General features: G+C 36.4%; 1 protein-coding gene across 6 annotated transcripts in view; it reads right to left on the bottom strand.

Annotated features, from left to right (window-relative positions):
* The window catches only part of TAFA2 (TAFA chemokine like family member 2), a 451,018-nt gene that overhangs the window by 136,046 nt on the left and 300,202 nt on the right, over positions 1–14,770 (bottom strand). For all 6 annotated transcript variants that reach the window (XM_041757442.1, XM_041757444.1, XM_041757446.1 and 3 more), the window contains one exon: positions 13,673–13,779. In XM_041757442.1, coding sequence (XP_041613376.1) covers positions 13,673–13,778 — 106 coding nt within the window. In that variant the 5' untranslated portion in view covers position 13,779. The remainder of the gene's footprint in view (positions 1–13,672; positions 13,780–14,770) is intronic.

The raw sequence follows: 14,770 nt of genomic DNA, 5'->3' as shown, positions 1-14,770 counted from the left end.
AAGCCTGTCTGAGAAGCAGTGAAATCTCTAGTTACTCTCTATCATTCTTTGTCACCAGGTAGCTGTCCAACTGCCAACCTGGCAAAAGCTTGAAGATTTATTATTTGGGAAGACACACAGAGGTAGTCTCTGGACTGGGGAACACAGCGAGAGTAGAGGTGCTAGCACCCTATTGAATGAACTACAGAATTGGAAGTGAAACATAACTCCTCACCCCACCTGCTTTTACTTTTCAACTCTGACATTCTCAGCCAAGAGATTAAAGGATTCTTCTCTAAGAAATCTGACCAGTCAAAAAGGGAAAACTCAAATGTACTGACACCACTGGTCCCTCCAATAAAAGTTCTGACATATCATCTTAAATTGAATCTCAAACTCTACAAGCCCCGCTGACATGCTCAGAGCTTCCAGAGCAGACAGTTTGGGATTAGCTATCAGTTATCTGAGAAATGCTTTGAGCATGAAAGACAGAAACTAAAATAACAAAAGAGGAAAAAAATATTTGAAGAGAGACTATGCAAGAAGAAATACTTATAAAAGGGAGGGGGGCGAGAGAACATTCAGTCAACAACATGGAGAGCACACAGAAATCAAAAGTATAAAAAATATAAAATTTTACACACGTTTAGATAACAAAGGTAAAGATATCCACCCCCACCCAAAAACAACCGTAATGCAAAAGACAAAAAAAAAAAAAAAAAAAACTAAAACTTTACAGAAGACAAGTCCAGGAGGCCAAACAGCCAAATAATAGGGGACCCAGAAACAGAGGAGGGAGAAAAAAAAAAAAAAAGAACAAAAAGACAAAATTACTAAATACAAAGTAAAAGTCAGGTTTTCTTTGAAAACTAGAACCTAGGCTTGAAAAGATTTACTCCATAATTAAAAGAAACCAAATATAGATATAAAATGGCAATGTATATAATTTTTTTTAATTTGAGGTAAAGCAAACTATCTTGAACTATCCAGATACTGAACCCTCCAGCCAAAAAAGAAAACATTACTTACAGTTAGTAAAAGGAGAATCCTGGATTAAAACAGACAGGGGTCTATAGCTGTTCTCATGCACAATATATGCTAACACGGAAGCAAAATATAAATCACTGGTGACACGACACCAAACCTTAGTTTAGCTCTTTATAAAGAGCTTTCATAAAGCCATAAGGAAAAGCAGGGTCATCTAAGAAAAACAATAGACAAAATACATGAAAAGATAATTAATAAAGATACACATGGTCAATAAATCAATGAAGATGTGTATCATTTTAGTAATTAAAAATTGCAAATTAGAACAGGATAAAGTTGACAAAGATCAAGTAGAATGCTCAATCTCAGGGTTGACAAGAATGTGTGCAAATTCTGTGCTGATGGGAATGTAAATTGGGATGTTTGCAACATGATACTATATGTCAAAATGCATACATTTAACCTATAGAAATATTAATAAATGAACATCCTGTGAGTATATTAGATAATTTTTATCAGTACTTCTTTTATATTTTCTAAATATTTTTTTTTAATTTTTATTTATTTATTTATGATAGTCACACAGAGAGAGAGAAAGAGAGAGAGAGAGAGGCAGAGACACAGACAGAGGGAGAAGCAGGCTCCATGCCCCGGGAGCCCGACGTGGGATTCGATCCCGGGTCTCCAGGATCGCGCCCTGGGCCAAAGGCAGGCGCCAAACCGCTGCGCCACCCAGGGATCCCCTATATTTTCTAAATATTCTAAAACCAGCACAAATTATTTTTAAAGTTAAAAATATCATTGTGAAAATAGTAATATTTTAAAATTTAAGTCATTTGACCTAGTAATTCCATCACTAAAGATCTAATAGGCCAGGGGAGATATAGGAAAAAATAATTGCATATACAAATGTTCATTGTAGGATTATTTTTACTAAAGAAAAATAAACATAGTATGCTTAACTATTTTTACAGGAAACATGAAAATATGCTTGCAATATAGTAAGAAAGGAGAAAAATCTATGGATATAATATATTCTTGATATTATATGAATAATATTAAGAGTAAATCAATGATTTATATATAGGATTACAGGTATTTTAAAGTTTCTTTATATTTTTACATATTTTCTAAATTCTCTCCAACAATAGTGTAGGATGCTTTGTGTCTGGGAAATATAAACATTATTTTAAAACATTAAAATTTGAAAAGCATATACACTGAAGATACACAATGAACATGATCAAGCTTTAAGAGTTATGTAAGGTTTTCAAACAGATCAAAAGAAACATTGAATTGGCAAAGGAACTGATGAATAATTCAAATAACAGAAAATGACAAGTTCAAACGTTTATTCATTCATTAGTACTCAAAAATATTAACATTTGAATAAGAGTCTATGTCAGGACATTTTGATTTAACGAAGATTTTTTTTTTAATTAGTAGCCCAAATTTTTAGACTAGCGAGATAGAAAGTTTTATATACTTCTGTGAGGGAATAAAGAGTAATTTAATCATTGAAATATTCCTGTATAATATAAATTCCTGTATAAATATTCTTGTGGTAGATATTTGTCATTCTCATCTCATTTTTAATATTTTATTTATTTATTAAAGAAAGAGGGGGGGCAAAGGAAGAGGGAGAAGCAGACATCCCGCTGAGAAGGGAGCCCAATGTGGGGCTCCATTCCAGGATCCCAGGATCATAACCTGAGCTGAGGGCAGAAGTTTAACCAACGGAGCCAACTAGGCGCCCCTTCTCCAACATTTTTCTGTCTTCACTTTCTCTGTACTCAAGGGGGCTAGAAGCTTAAGATACTAGATTTCTCAGATTGCCCTGTGGCTTAGACTTTGCTCATCAAAGTATGACAGCCATAGATGTATGTTAGATCTCCTTCAAAAGAACCCACTGCAAAGAACACAGTTGACCTATAACCTCCATCTGCCCCACCTATAGATCCATTAGAGGCTCCCACCAAGGGCACACATTCCCTGAGCTGCTACCAGTCAATGACTGAGCATGACAGGATTACTACAGCCCATCATGGGACTCTCTCCAAAGGGTAACCCCTGCCCATGGATTCCAAATTGGCCTGGCCAAGGTGTTTTCAAAACTGAGATCAAGCTTGAGGTTCTTCCTACCCAGACTTCCTTCCTTCCTTCTTTCTCTTCTTTCACAGGGTCAGACCTTCCTCATGGTCTGAAGGCTCACCTCCATCTACTCCTGCTCCTGCCCCCTTTGTACTTCAAAAGTGTTTCCCCCACCAAAATTCTTATACCACTGAATTCCATCTTGGAGTGTGTTTCTAGGAGGAAGGCTCTCATAAGAAAGGGAGACTGAAGGCAGTAAGAATCATCTATTTCGGGATGCCTGGGTGGCTCAGTGGTTGAGCATCTGCCTTTGGCTCAGAACTTGATCCCCGAGTCCCGAGATCAAGTCCCACACGGGGCTTCCTGCATGGAGCCTGCTTCTCCCTCAGCCTATGTCTTGGCCTCCGTGTGTGTGTGTGTGTGTGTGTGTGTGTGTGTGTGTGTGTATGTCTCATGAATAAATAAAATCTTAAAAGAAAAAAAAAAGAATCAACTTTTTTTTTTCCTGCTTCTGGCTTCAGAAGTACTGAGGGAGGACGAAGTAGATGGCTGTGGGCTGCCGCAACACTAGCCAAGAGCAGCAATGGCAGCGTTTAGCCCCCCAGGCCCTGCAATACCATGAGGGCATTGGTGCAGGCTTCCTGCTCAGTGGCAATGAAAGGGATTCCTGTAGCGGCAGCAGGGCTTCAGGGACCTCAACAGCAAATACATTCAGGAGCACCTGGTAACACTGCTTCTTTTTGCCCTCTCACCTCTGGGGGGAGGAATGGCTTTCTGTGGTTACCAATGTCTGGGTAGTCCTACCATCATGCCTTGTTTCCTTCTCCTTTGGCAGCACTTACACAACCAATTCCCTATGGTAAATCACCTTAGTATGATTTCCTCATTCCCGAGCAAGGGTTGAAGGATACAAACCTGTTTCATTCTTTTTGACCTCAGAAATTCTCATTTGTGTTAATTATTAAAGAAATCAGTATTAACCAGATTTATGAACTCAATGAATTATTAAATATTAAATGTAAATATTTATTGCACAAAAATTTTATATTAGTGCTAACAAATGAAAATGTCCCAAAGAAATCTAACACTAGAGATAAGTAATTTACCAAAGTAATTTGCCAAAGACATTATGTTTTCTTATGCCCCAGTTGTGTTTATGAATAGTTTTTAGATATATAAGTAAATACACATCCTTTACTGTTAACTATTCAAAGTGGGAAAAAATATAGGGGTGCCTAGGTGGCTCAGTCCACTAAGCATCTGCCTTTGGCTATGGTCATGATCCTGGAGTCCTGGGATCAAGTCCCACATTGGAAATCCCTGCTCAGTGGGGAGACTGTTTTCCCTCCCCACTGGCCCACGCTCATGCTCTCTCGCTCTCTCAAATAAATAAATAAATAATTTTTTGAAAGTGGGAAAAATAAATTTAAATATGTAGTTATCGGGTCTGGAAAAATAAATAAATAAATATGTAGTTATTGGGATGCCTGGGTGGCTCAGTGGTTGAGCATCTGCCTTCGGCTCAGGGCATGATCCCAGGGTTCTGGGATCAAGTCCCACATCAGGCTCCCTATATGAAGCCTGCTTCTCCAACTGCCTATGTCTCTGCCTCTCTCTGTGTCTCTCATGAATAAATAAAAAATAAAATAAAATCTTTAAATAAATAAGTAGTTATCATATGACTCATAAATCTTAGAAATATATCCTGAGGAAATTTTGTATATGTAAATGAAAGTGCATGTACAATTATGTCTACAGCAGCATTGTCAAAAACAACCAACAACTTGAAAGATTCAAATGTCTGTCAATAGTAAAAGAAATAAACACATCACAATATACTCATATAGTCGAATCCTATTTCACAGCATAGATGAATCTCTAGAGAAAATCTTCAGGGGAAGCAGCAAATCACACTAAAAAAAATGCCCATAACAGGATTCCATTTTTACAAAATTAAAAACGTACGTAAAATTACATTCTATTGTTTAGGGGTAGAAAGTCAGGAAGAGTACAGTATGTCTGTGGGAGGAGGGGTTGTAATCAGGGTGAGGCATGAGGAGTCGTAAGGGGCTGACATTCTATTTCTTATCCTTGTTGGTAGTTGCCCAGTTGTTTGCTTTATAATTATTCTTTCACATGTACATATATGTTCTATGCACTATTCTGTAAGCATGAGGTATCTTAAAATTAAAGAGAGAAGAAAAAAATTAGGATATAGAAGGGTAAACTCCAGGAAAACAACACCTCTAATCTGCATGGTTTAAAACAGAAACACCAGCTCAGGGCAGCTTGGTCTCTCACACACCTAAGTCCATGTCAATAAATGTGTGAATATGTAAATGAATCAACATCATGCTTTCAGACATTTTAATATGTTCATAAATTAAACCACATGAAAATACACCCAAATGCCATCTAGTAATTACTGTGTGGAAGACTTATGGGTGATCCTATTTGTCATCTTGATATTTCTCTTTATTATCAAAATTCCTCAAACATATATTACTCTGAAAATTAAATAAAATAATTAAGTGTGTTGTTACAAGTCCAAAATAAGGTTAGTTTATGTTCTGGCCATTTTCTTTCCCTGGGAACATTAATCCAGTTGTTTTCACAAACAACATCCTTAAAAAACATGAATTATATGAATGCTTTATAGTTTTCAGAGTACAGGTCTTTCATCTCCTTTGTCAAATTTTTTCCTAGGTCTTTTATTCTTTTTTGGTGCGTTGTAAATGGAAATGTTTTCTTAATTTCTCTTCCTGCCACTTCATTGTTAGTATGTAGAAACTCTACCAATTACTGTGTATTAATTTTGTATCCTTCAATTTTACTGAATTTATTTATTCTAGTACTTTTTTGGTGCCATCTTTGGTGGTTTTCTGCATATAATATAACATCACCAGCAAAAAGTGACAGCTTAACCGCTTTCTTACTTGAGTACCCATTATTTATTTTTCTTCTCCGATTGCTATGACTAGGACTTCCAGTACTGTGTTGAGTGAACGTGGTGAGAGTGGAAATCCTTGTCTTTTTCTTGATCTTAGGGGAAAATCTCTCAGTTTTTCACCATTGAGTATGATGTTAGCTGAAGGTTTTTCATATGACCTTTATTAGTCGAGGTATTTCCCCCTAAACCCACTTTTTTGAGAGTTTTTATCATGAATCGATGTTGAATTATAAATCTGGGTTCTTCAACTCTGGTGTACATCATAATCAGGAGCAAACCAGCCCAAGAGAATCTAGTAAATACAATATAGCTAAATTGGATCAATTTCTACTGTAAGTAAACTAGCATTCTGAATATGAGCTACCCTAGCCCCTCTTCAAGCCGTATGAGCACCACCAACTTCCTTGTTTTTTGCCCCTACAGACGCAGCAATCTTCTAGCTCCAGAGCATTCTGGTCCTTCATGTCTCAGCACCTTACACCTGATGCTCCTCCTGCCTGGATGCCCTATGCTCTGCCTACTTAATTCCCATTCCTAGGAAGTCTGGGTAGCTCAGCAGTTGGGCATCTGCCTTTGGCTCAGGGCATGATCCCGGGGTTCCCAGATCGAGTCCCACATCAGACTCCCTACATGGAGCCTGCTTCTCCCTCTGCCTGTGTCTGCCTCTCTCTCTCTGTCTCTCATGAATAAACAAAATATTTTTAAATAATAATAATTCCCACTCCCTATTCAAAACTCAGCTCAAGTATCTCTTCTCCAGAAAAGACTTCCCTGATCACATTCCCGCTAAAACACTTCCTGAATCATATTCCCGCTATTGTACAGTTTAGATACTCTTATCCTGAAAAAGAAAATATTTTACATTCATACCATTCTAAATATTTGATTATCAGATTATTTTTTCCCTGACTATACTTTAAGCTTCATAGCACACCAGCATGTTTGTTTCTTCACTTTTATTTTTATTGACGTATATTTGAAACACAAGGTTACATTAATTTCAGGGATACAACACAGAGATTTGGTAAGTTTATACTTTATGTTGGACTCACCACAAGTGTACCTACTATCTGTCATCATAGAACACTATTAAAATACATGGGCTATATTCCCTGGGCTGTACTGGATCTTCAAAACTTGATCTAAAACTCAACCCTCAAAAGAGATTAGCAATCTCAATACAGATTAACAGACCTACAATATAGATTTTGTTTATGGGGTAGTTGGTTAGATAAATTTATAATGTATCAAATAAACCAACAGACAAAGAGCTACCAAATACATACATACATACATACATACATACATACTCTCATCCAGGCTTTGAACTAAAAAATTATCTGAGTTCTTTTTTCCTTTGAAAAAATTCCATGTAATCAAAAGTCCCAAATCAGATTAGTAAATACTTTGTATGCCAATGAGGGTAATATGCACTCAATCTTAGCTAATGAATTTTTACTTTTTTGTATATAACTCACCTCTATTTCTTTTACATTCAATACAGATTCTTTACCAACCCACATATCCAGTGATGACTCATTTTCTTTCAATTTAGTTTGGACATGATAGGTAGGGGAAGAAAAGGCAAGAAAACATATTAGCCTTCTAAGATTAATGACTATATTTTTCTGTTAGGAACTTGGAGTCCTAAACTGAAATGTTTCCTCTCTGATCCCTAATATCTGAAGCTGGACCTAATGTAATTGCTTCCAAGGGGGAAATACTGCTTATGCTTTGTGACTGTCACAATGCTCTAAGTTAATCACTACCCCCTCCCAAAATGCCCAGCTCAGTACAATCATGAGAATTCCAGACTGAATCTCCGTGGCAGTCTCAGCAATAAACTTATTTATCTGTGTGTGAGAGACTTTTAGTTCCCAAAGCTCAGAATATTTTATTAAGCTGGTGACATTTTCTGATTCTTAGGGATCTCATTTTTCAAATCCAAATGCTCTGGATTTCTAGTGTTTCTACATCATGTTCAGATAACAGAGCAACACAGTTCTCCATTTGGTGGCTCTTGAGAGCACAATGTTACGGCAGCGATATTTTAGAATGTTATTTATTTCGTTCTTTCATCTTCTACATTTACCTGTTCTGTAATGACCTAATCTCCTACCACTGTCTTTCTTACATACTCTATGAATATCATCCTTCTTGCTAAACCTCACTGTCTCCAGGCATGCTCCTACTTGAAAGCATTCATACTGATTGCTGCTTTGCCTAAAACATCTTTCCCCTCGATATTTCTGTGGCTGGCTCCATTGGAAACTTTAGGTCTTACCCAAAGGCCTTTTTTAAAATTACAATCCCTCCTGAACACTTTTTATACCTTTCTCTTTTGTCTTTTTTCATAGCATTTATACGATAAAACTATTTTATTTTTCTTTTTATTGTCTGTTCTCCTACCTCTAGGACAAAAACTCCATAAAGACAAAGATTTTTTGCCTTTTTTATGTACTGCTATATTTTCAGCCCTTAAGTAAGTACCCTTGCAGGTACTTGAAAATTATTGAGTAAAACAAATTTTCCATCAGAGTTACCCAATCTTAATATTCCTATGAAAACTACCAAGAGACTCTGAGTCTAGAGGTACTGGTTCCCAGAAAGGGGATGCTTTTACCAGAGGAAACAGTAAGAGTCCTGCTAAACATAAAGCTAGAGCTGCTGCCTAATGAACCCCAAAGACCAGCAAGAAAGAAAAGAATTATTATTGATGTGGTAAATGACTCTGATAACCATGAGAAAGAGAGCAGCTGCTGTGTATGGGAGGGAGGAGTGCAGAGAAGAGTATGTTAGATTCACTGGGTCATTTTTTTGGCATCCACATGCCCAGTTATAACTATAAATTTCTAAGTACAACCATAGCATTAAGAAGATGATAATCCAGGGCTCAGGATCCTCAGGTATGAGTTCTGTGTAATACCAGGCAAGCCTCTCAGATGAGCTTAAGTCCTGGCTGAAGGGAAGGGAAATATAAAATGGCTAAGGGAGTGCACAGATCACGAGTATCAATAATGGCCTTGGTACCAACTGCACTTTCAAGTCAGAGGAGGGCACCATTCTTCCTCAAGTACATTTTCTTGGAAATTGCAACCAACGATAACCAATTTGATAAGCTTTGCCTGGATGAAGTGAGCTTCTATAAGCAGGAAGTGGATCTGAGGGCTATGAGAAATGGACAGTAGTAGAATATAAATGTTGGTACATTACCAAGATTCTTTTTTTATCAGCTATGCACCTTTCCTCCATTTTCTGTGAATGTTAGCAGATTACAGTTCACGGCTCTTCCTTTTTTTGGAGGCTTACTCTCTGCAAAAGAGGAGCCACTTCCCCAGGAAGGCTATTCTCTGCCATGGGGAACAGATCAACAGCCAGTGAGTAGTGGACACAAGGACAGAAGAGGTTGTCTATCTTATCTCAAGGAGAGGCCAACTCTATGAAGCAATTCATGTTCCAGAGCCTCTCCACAGGATCTGACCAGGCTATTCTCCAGCTGAGACTCTATTCGTGCTAAACTTCTATTTCCTGATCTATCCTGCTGCCCTCACTCTCCCTTCCTGAGAGCACTCGTTCAAATAATCACATCAACAAGAATTCCTGACTTGGCTCTGCTTTTGAAGAACCTTACCTAAGACATATGGTAATATGCAACTCATCTGAAAGAATGCATCCTAAGTATAGGCCTTAAAAACTCTCACAAATATCACAAGTTTTTTTTTTTTAATCACAAAACTTTAAGAAACATATCATGATTGAGACTCAGCAGGAAGAAAACACAAAAACCTCAAAAAATAGAACCATCAACTCAAATGTAAAACATATATATAATGCATGGGACATGTACATATTAATATGTACATAATTTTAATGTGATGTATATAATAATATTTAAAACAAATATATTATATATTATATTGTGTATATTATGTGTATTGTATGTTTTATATTTATTATATATTGTGTATATTATACAAAATACATATAATATAAAAGTTATATTAATATAACTTTTATATTATATGTAATCTTATATAAAGTCATATATAACATATACAAAACATAATACATATAAAATGTATAAAAAGAAGAAATACAAGCATAAATGAGAGCAAAAATTGATCAATATCAAAAGCCAATTCACCAAAATAGTAATTGTGAATAGCATATAATAGATAAAATTAAAACTCAATATACGGATGAAAGGGCAGATTACGCTGAAGAGAACACCTAGTGTGGTAAGAATATGTGAATAAATATTCCAGAATTCACTGAGAGACTTAAAGGTGGAAAATACAAAGGATGAAACACACAGAGGACCCTGTGAAAATGCTGACATCCACATAACCAGAGCTGTAGTTCAGGAGAGACAATGGAGTAGAAGAAATATTTGATAATGTGTGAAATTTTTGCAAAGTTACTGAAAGACATCAACCCATAGATTCAGGAAGTCAACTAAACCACAGACAGTATAAACAGAAATTCGACCAGCTATATATCATGTTTATATGGAACAAGACTGCCTAAATTTGAATCCTGCCTCCTACTTCCTAACTAGCCAATCAAGGACAAATTATTTAACCTTTCCTTGCTATAGTTTCTGATCTGTAAAAGGGGTTTAACAAAAGTACATACTTTAGAGATTGTAATGAAGATGAAATGAGCTGTTATGTATCTGTGAAGCTCTTAGAATAGTGCTGCTGAGTTTTTAATATTCATCTTTATTACTTTTATCTTGAAGGCTTATACAAGGTGCTCTGAATCAGATTTCTTATGATTATCTCAAAATAAATAAGCAAATCAGTCTGCTTTGCCCTAAGCCTTACTTATGATGAAAGCAGGGTCAAATGTCTGACATAAATAGCTGAATATTCTACAGGTGAATAATGAATGTGGGTTTTTTTTTTCCATTTATATACAGGAGAGACAGTCATCCCCTCCCATCCTTAAAGAAAAAAAAAATCTTTTGCTGCTTTGAGATGGGTTGGAAAGGATCCTAGGCAGAATGTAAATACATTTTTCCAAGGGCCAAATAAACCCCAGGTGTTTCGGATCAGAGTTTCACACCTAGAGAGGTAGCGCCCCAACGTCTGGCACCTTGAGAGCTTAACCTAGGGACCTAATCCAAGCTGTAAGCATTTACCTCACTTGAGGAGATAAGAGGAGTTTTATTATTCTTTTCAATCAAAGCAATTAACTACACAAATAACCATAGGTGTGAAAAGTCTCAGGAGGCTAGGGCTTTTGGGAGCACTGAGAAATCCAGGGAAGTTTCACTTCCCCACAAATACCTGGCATACACTAAGTTTAAGTGCTTGTTATACAAATAAAAATAAACACAGTTGAAGGAATCATAAAGATAAGAGCAAAAAGTAATGACATACGAGAAGAGACACAAGGGGGAGGATCTGCAATGGCAAAAGTTGATTCCTAGAGAACTAATAAAATGGCCCAATTCTGGGGAGACCAATCAAGAAAAGAGAGAAGACCCACACAGCAAGAGGAGAGATATCAACACCTACAGCAAGATTATAAAGACACTAAGAAAATACCTTGAGCTACTTTATTAGTACTATCATCTTGGAAAGCCATTTGGTATTATCTGGAAAGGCTGAAGATACACAGGCCCAGAGACCCAGGAGTTTTGCTCCTTGGAATGGGCTCTCAAAAAACTCTTGCAGACATGCACCAGGGGAGAAGTACAGGAATTTTTACAGAAGCGTTGTTCATAATGGCAAGAACACACAATACCAACTGTTCATGTACAAGAATAGAAATATATTAATTGTGGTGACTTTATACGATAAAATGTGGAGTAACAGTAAAAATGAAGAAACTGGCTATATGCCATCAACCATAACGAATGCCACAAACACTTGTTGAGCAAAGTCACAAATTACAAAAAGGCACAGTATAAAACTATCGTGAAAATTCAGTAGCTGTCAAAATTAATGAATGTACCTTTTGGAGGTATATAAATACATGGTGAAATTAGAAATAAATGCAAAACAATCATCACCACAAAATTTAAGATGAGTGATCGTCTGGGGAAAGTGGCAAATGAATGAAATCCGAGTGGCAGAAATAGCCAGTTTCCAGAGTGTTAGGAATGTTACATCTCTAAATTGGGTGGTGAGTATGAAGCATATAGTCATTTTATGGATGTGACTTAACCTACATTATACTTATTATTTTAAAGGTAAAATAGTTTAAAACAAAAGGGGGCATTTTGCATGGGTCATATCACTTGGCTTTGGAGCTGAGAAAGCATCTTTACCATGAATCCTTGCTTCACTAGAATGGCATCCACTTCTATAAATCTCCCCACTTCTCTCTTCTTGTATGGTCTAAGAAAGGGCACTGGGTGACCACCCAGCACAGAAGGGACAGTGTGTCTTCTCTTGTTAAGCCCAAGCATTGCAAGTCTTATTAAAAGGTGAGGACACTACTTTGTCCTTAGATTTGGCCCATTGTTGCCAATTTGGAGGCATGGAAGATAATGTCCTCATCTTTATCTTTTTAATTTTACACTAACAACAAATATCAAAGAGGATTTGTGAGTCAATATGTTGTATTAAAGAAAGGAAGAAAATTCTAAAGTAGACCTATGATACAATTAACATTTTACGTATACATAGTCACACACACACACTGAGGGGTGAAAAACAGGATGACGAAATAGGAAGGGCCTCTTCATAAAATTCTCTTATTTTGAAATATGTCTCTTTTTGGTTTTAAACACAGGGGAAAAGATTTTGCCTCAGAGGCATCACTCCCTCACACCACGTCTTTCCTCTCCCTGGTGTTAATGTTCCATGTAATGCTAATTAAATGCACATGTGTAACTAATTTAAGTGTTACAAAATTCAAGGCACTCTTAACTCCCTCTTCCACCAAAAATAAAATGTAAAAGTTGCTCATCTCTAGACTTTACAGAGAACTGAAAATTGAATTGTAAAATTCTAGTTCACAGGAAAATCTAAATTGACTATCCCAGGTTATGAATACTTGATTATGGAAGGAACAGTTCAGAAATAGCCCCATTTTAATTCATTTGGAAAAGGTAGTCATTCATTATACTGGGTCTTAGGCTCAGCAAAGAGAACAGAAAGGGCCTGAACTGTCAAGCCTTAACACATATGTATAAAACAAATTTTCTCACTCTGTTCGGAACTGAGCCAGCTGAATATCATATTAAGGATAGAGGCCAAAAAATGGTCAAAGAGGTGCTCCCGCATGGAGACACAGGATCTACAAACAGCATGGAGGGGAAGTTTACATAGAGACTTACTATGAAGACACAGATCATTACAGATGCTTTCCTTACCAGGATGACTGCAATCTGAAACTCATGTTTATTATATGTCAGCTAAACATTTTAACACTGGTATCTTAAAAATGGAAGTGACGGGGAAAGACAGAGTCACTATTCCATATTCTCTGAACACTATTTGCAAAAATGGCAGTAATCCTGGAAACAATCATGCTTCCCCTATCAACACCATCTCAAGGATGACTCTCTGGGTTTTTATTTAAAGCGAAGTGTCAGAGGGGAACCCGTACCTAGTAAAACTAACAGAACAGTGAAGAAAGAACATGATAGTCTGTGTTAAAGGAAATCACTTTCCAAAGAGAGCTGAGGACAAAAAAACCAGAAGAGCTTACCTTTATGGTGGTTTGCACTGGATACAACTTTCCCCCACAAGGTTACAATAAATATTATTATTAGCAGCTTTCCTTTTGTTGCTTTCTGTAAGTATCTCTTACTCATCCTGCAAATAAAAATATAAAAATAAAAATGCTAAGTAGATGAAATCACTGCTTTTCCAGTATAATTGTGCTACATTTAGAGCTTCCCTAACACCTGAACACATGAAAATTGCATTTATTGTATTTGAAATGCTGTTTACTGTATAAATTCTAAGGAGAAAAAATAAAAGTATTCCAAACAAAGTACCCTGATAGGATGCAAGAGATAAGAGAGGCCCTACCTCAGTCTTCATTCATTTAACAATAGCCTAAATCAACTGGGAAACATTACCATTTGTCTCCATATAAATATAGATTTAACTTATTCACAAAACCCAAAGCACAGTTGTTTGAATAATCTTTAAATAAGTGACTTATCTTACTTTTTTCCCTAAAAGATTCCTTCTTCAATGCCAAGTCAAATGGTCAGCATAAACAGTTTAGATAAAATGTGTTAAATGAATTCCTGTCCAGAATAAACTCATTTTAAGTCTATTATTCCTAATGTGCTTAAAAAAAAAAGTCACCTGAGACAACTGCTTCTGACAATGCTACTACTACAGACACACAGATGTTTTAATATTGTTGGAATCCACTGCCTTGTACTTTATCAGAAGGAGAGAAATGGAAAAACACAATGAAAGATACCAAGTGAACATCTTCAAGTTGAATTCACAAAACTCAGGAAAGCGAAGCGATGTTCTAATAATAGCTACCTATAATAAAAGTTCCACACCTGGTTTCTCTAGCACTTTATGTGGCAATATTTATATTGTTCTTCACAAGAAATTTGGGATATTCGTATGTCCATCCCCATTTCAAAGATGAAATTTGGAAATTTTCCTAAGATCTTGTTTAACAATAGGCAATTCTGGGTTTGAAATTTTACTCTTATTCTACATTGCTTATATTAACTACCACTTTGCTAAGGAGTAAGCAAAACGAACATAAAATACAACTCATCTGTATTTATGACATATATAAAATATATGTCCATCAATTTCTGCCTTCCCA

This window comes from Vulpes lagopus, chromosome 5 (assembly GCF_018345385.1).
Source record: "Vulpes lagopus strain Blue_001 chromosome 5, ASM1834538v1, whole genome shotgun sequence".
NCBI classification, from domain to species: domain Eukaryota; kingdom Metazoa; phylum Chordata; class Mammalia; order Carnivora; family Canidae; genus Vulpes; species Vulpes lagopus.
This window is presented reverse-complemented; position numbering and strand designations above follow the sequence as displayed.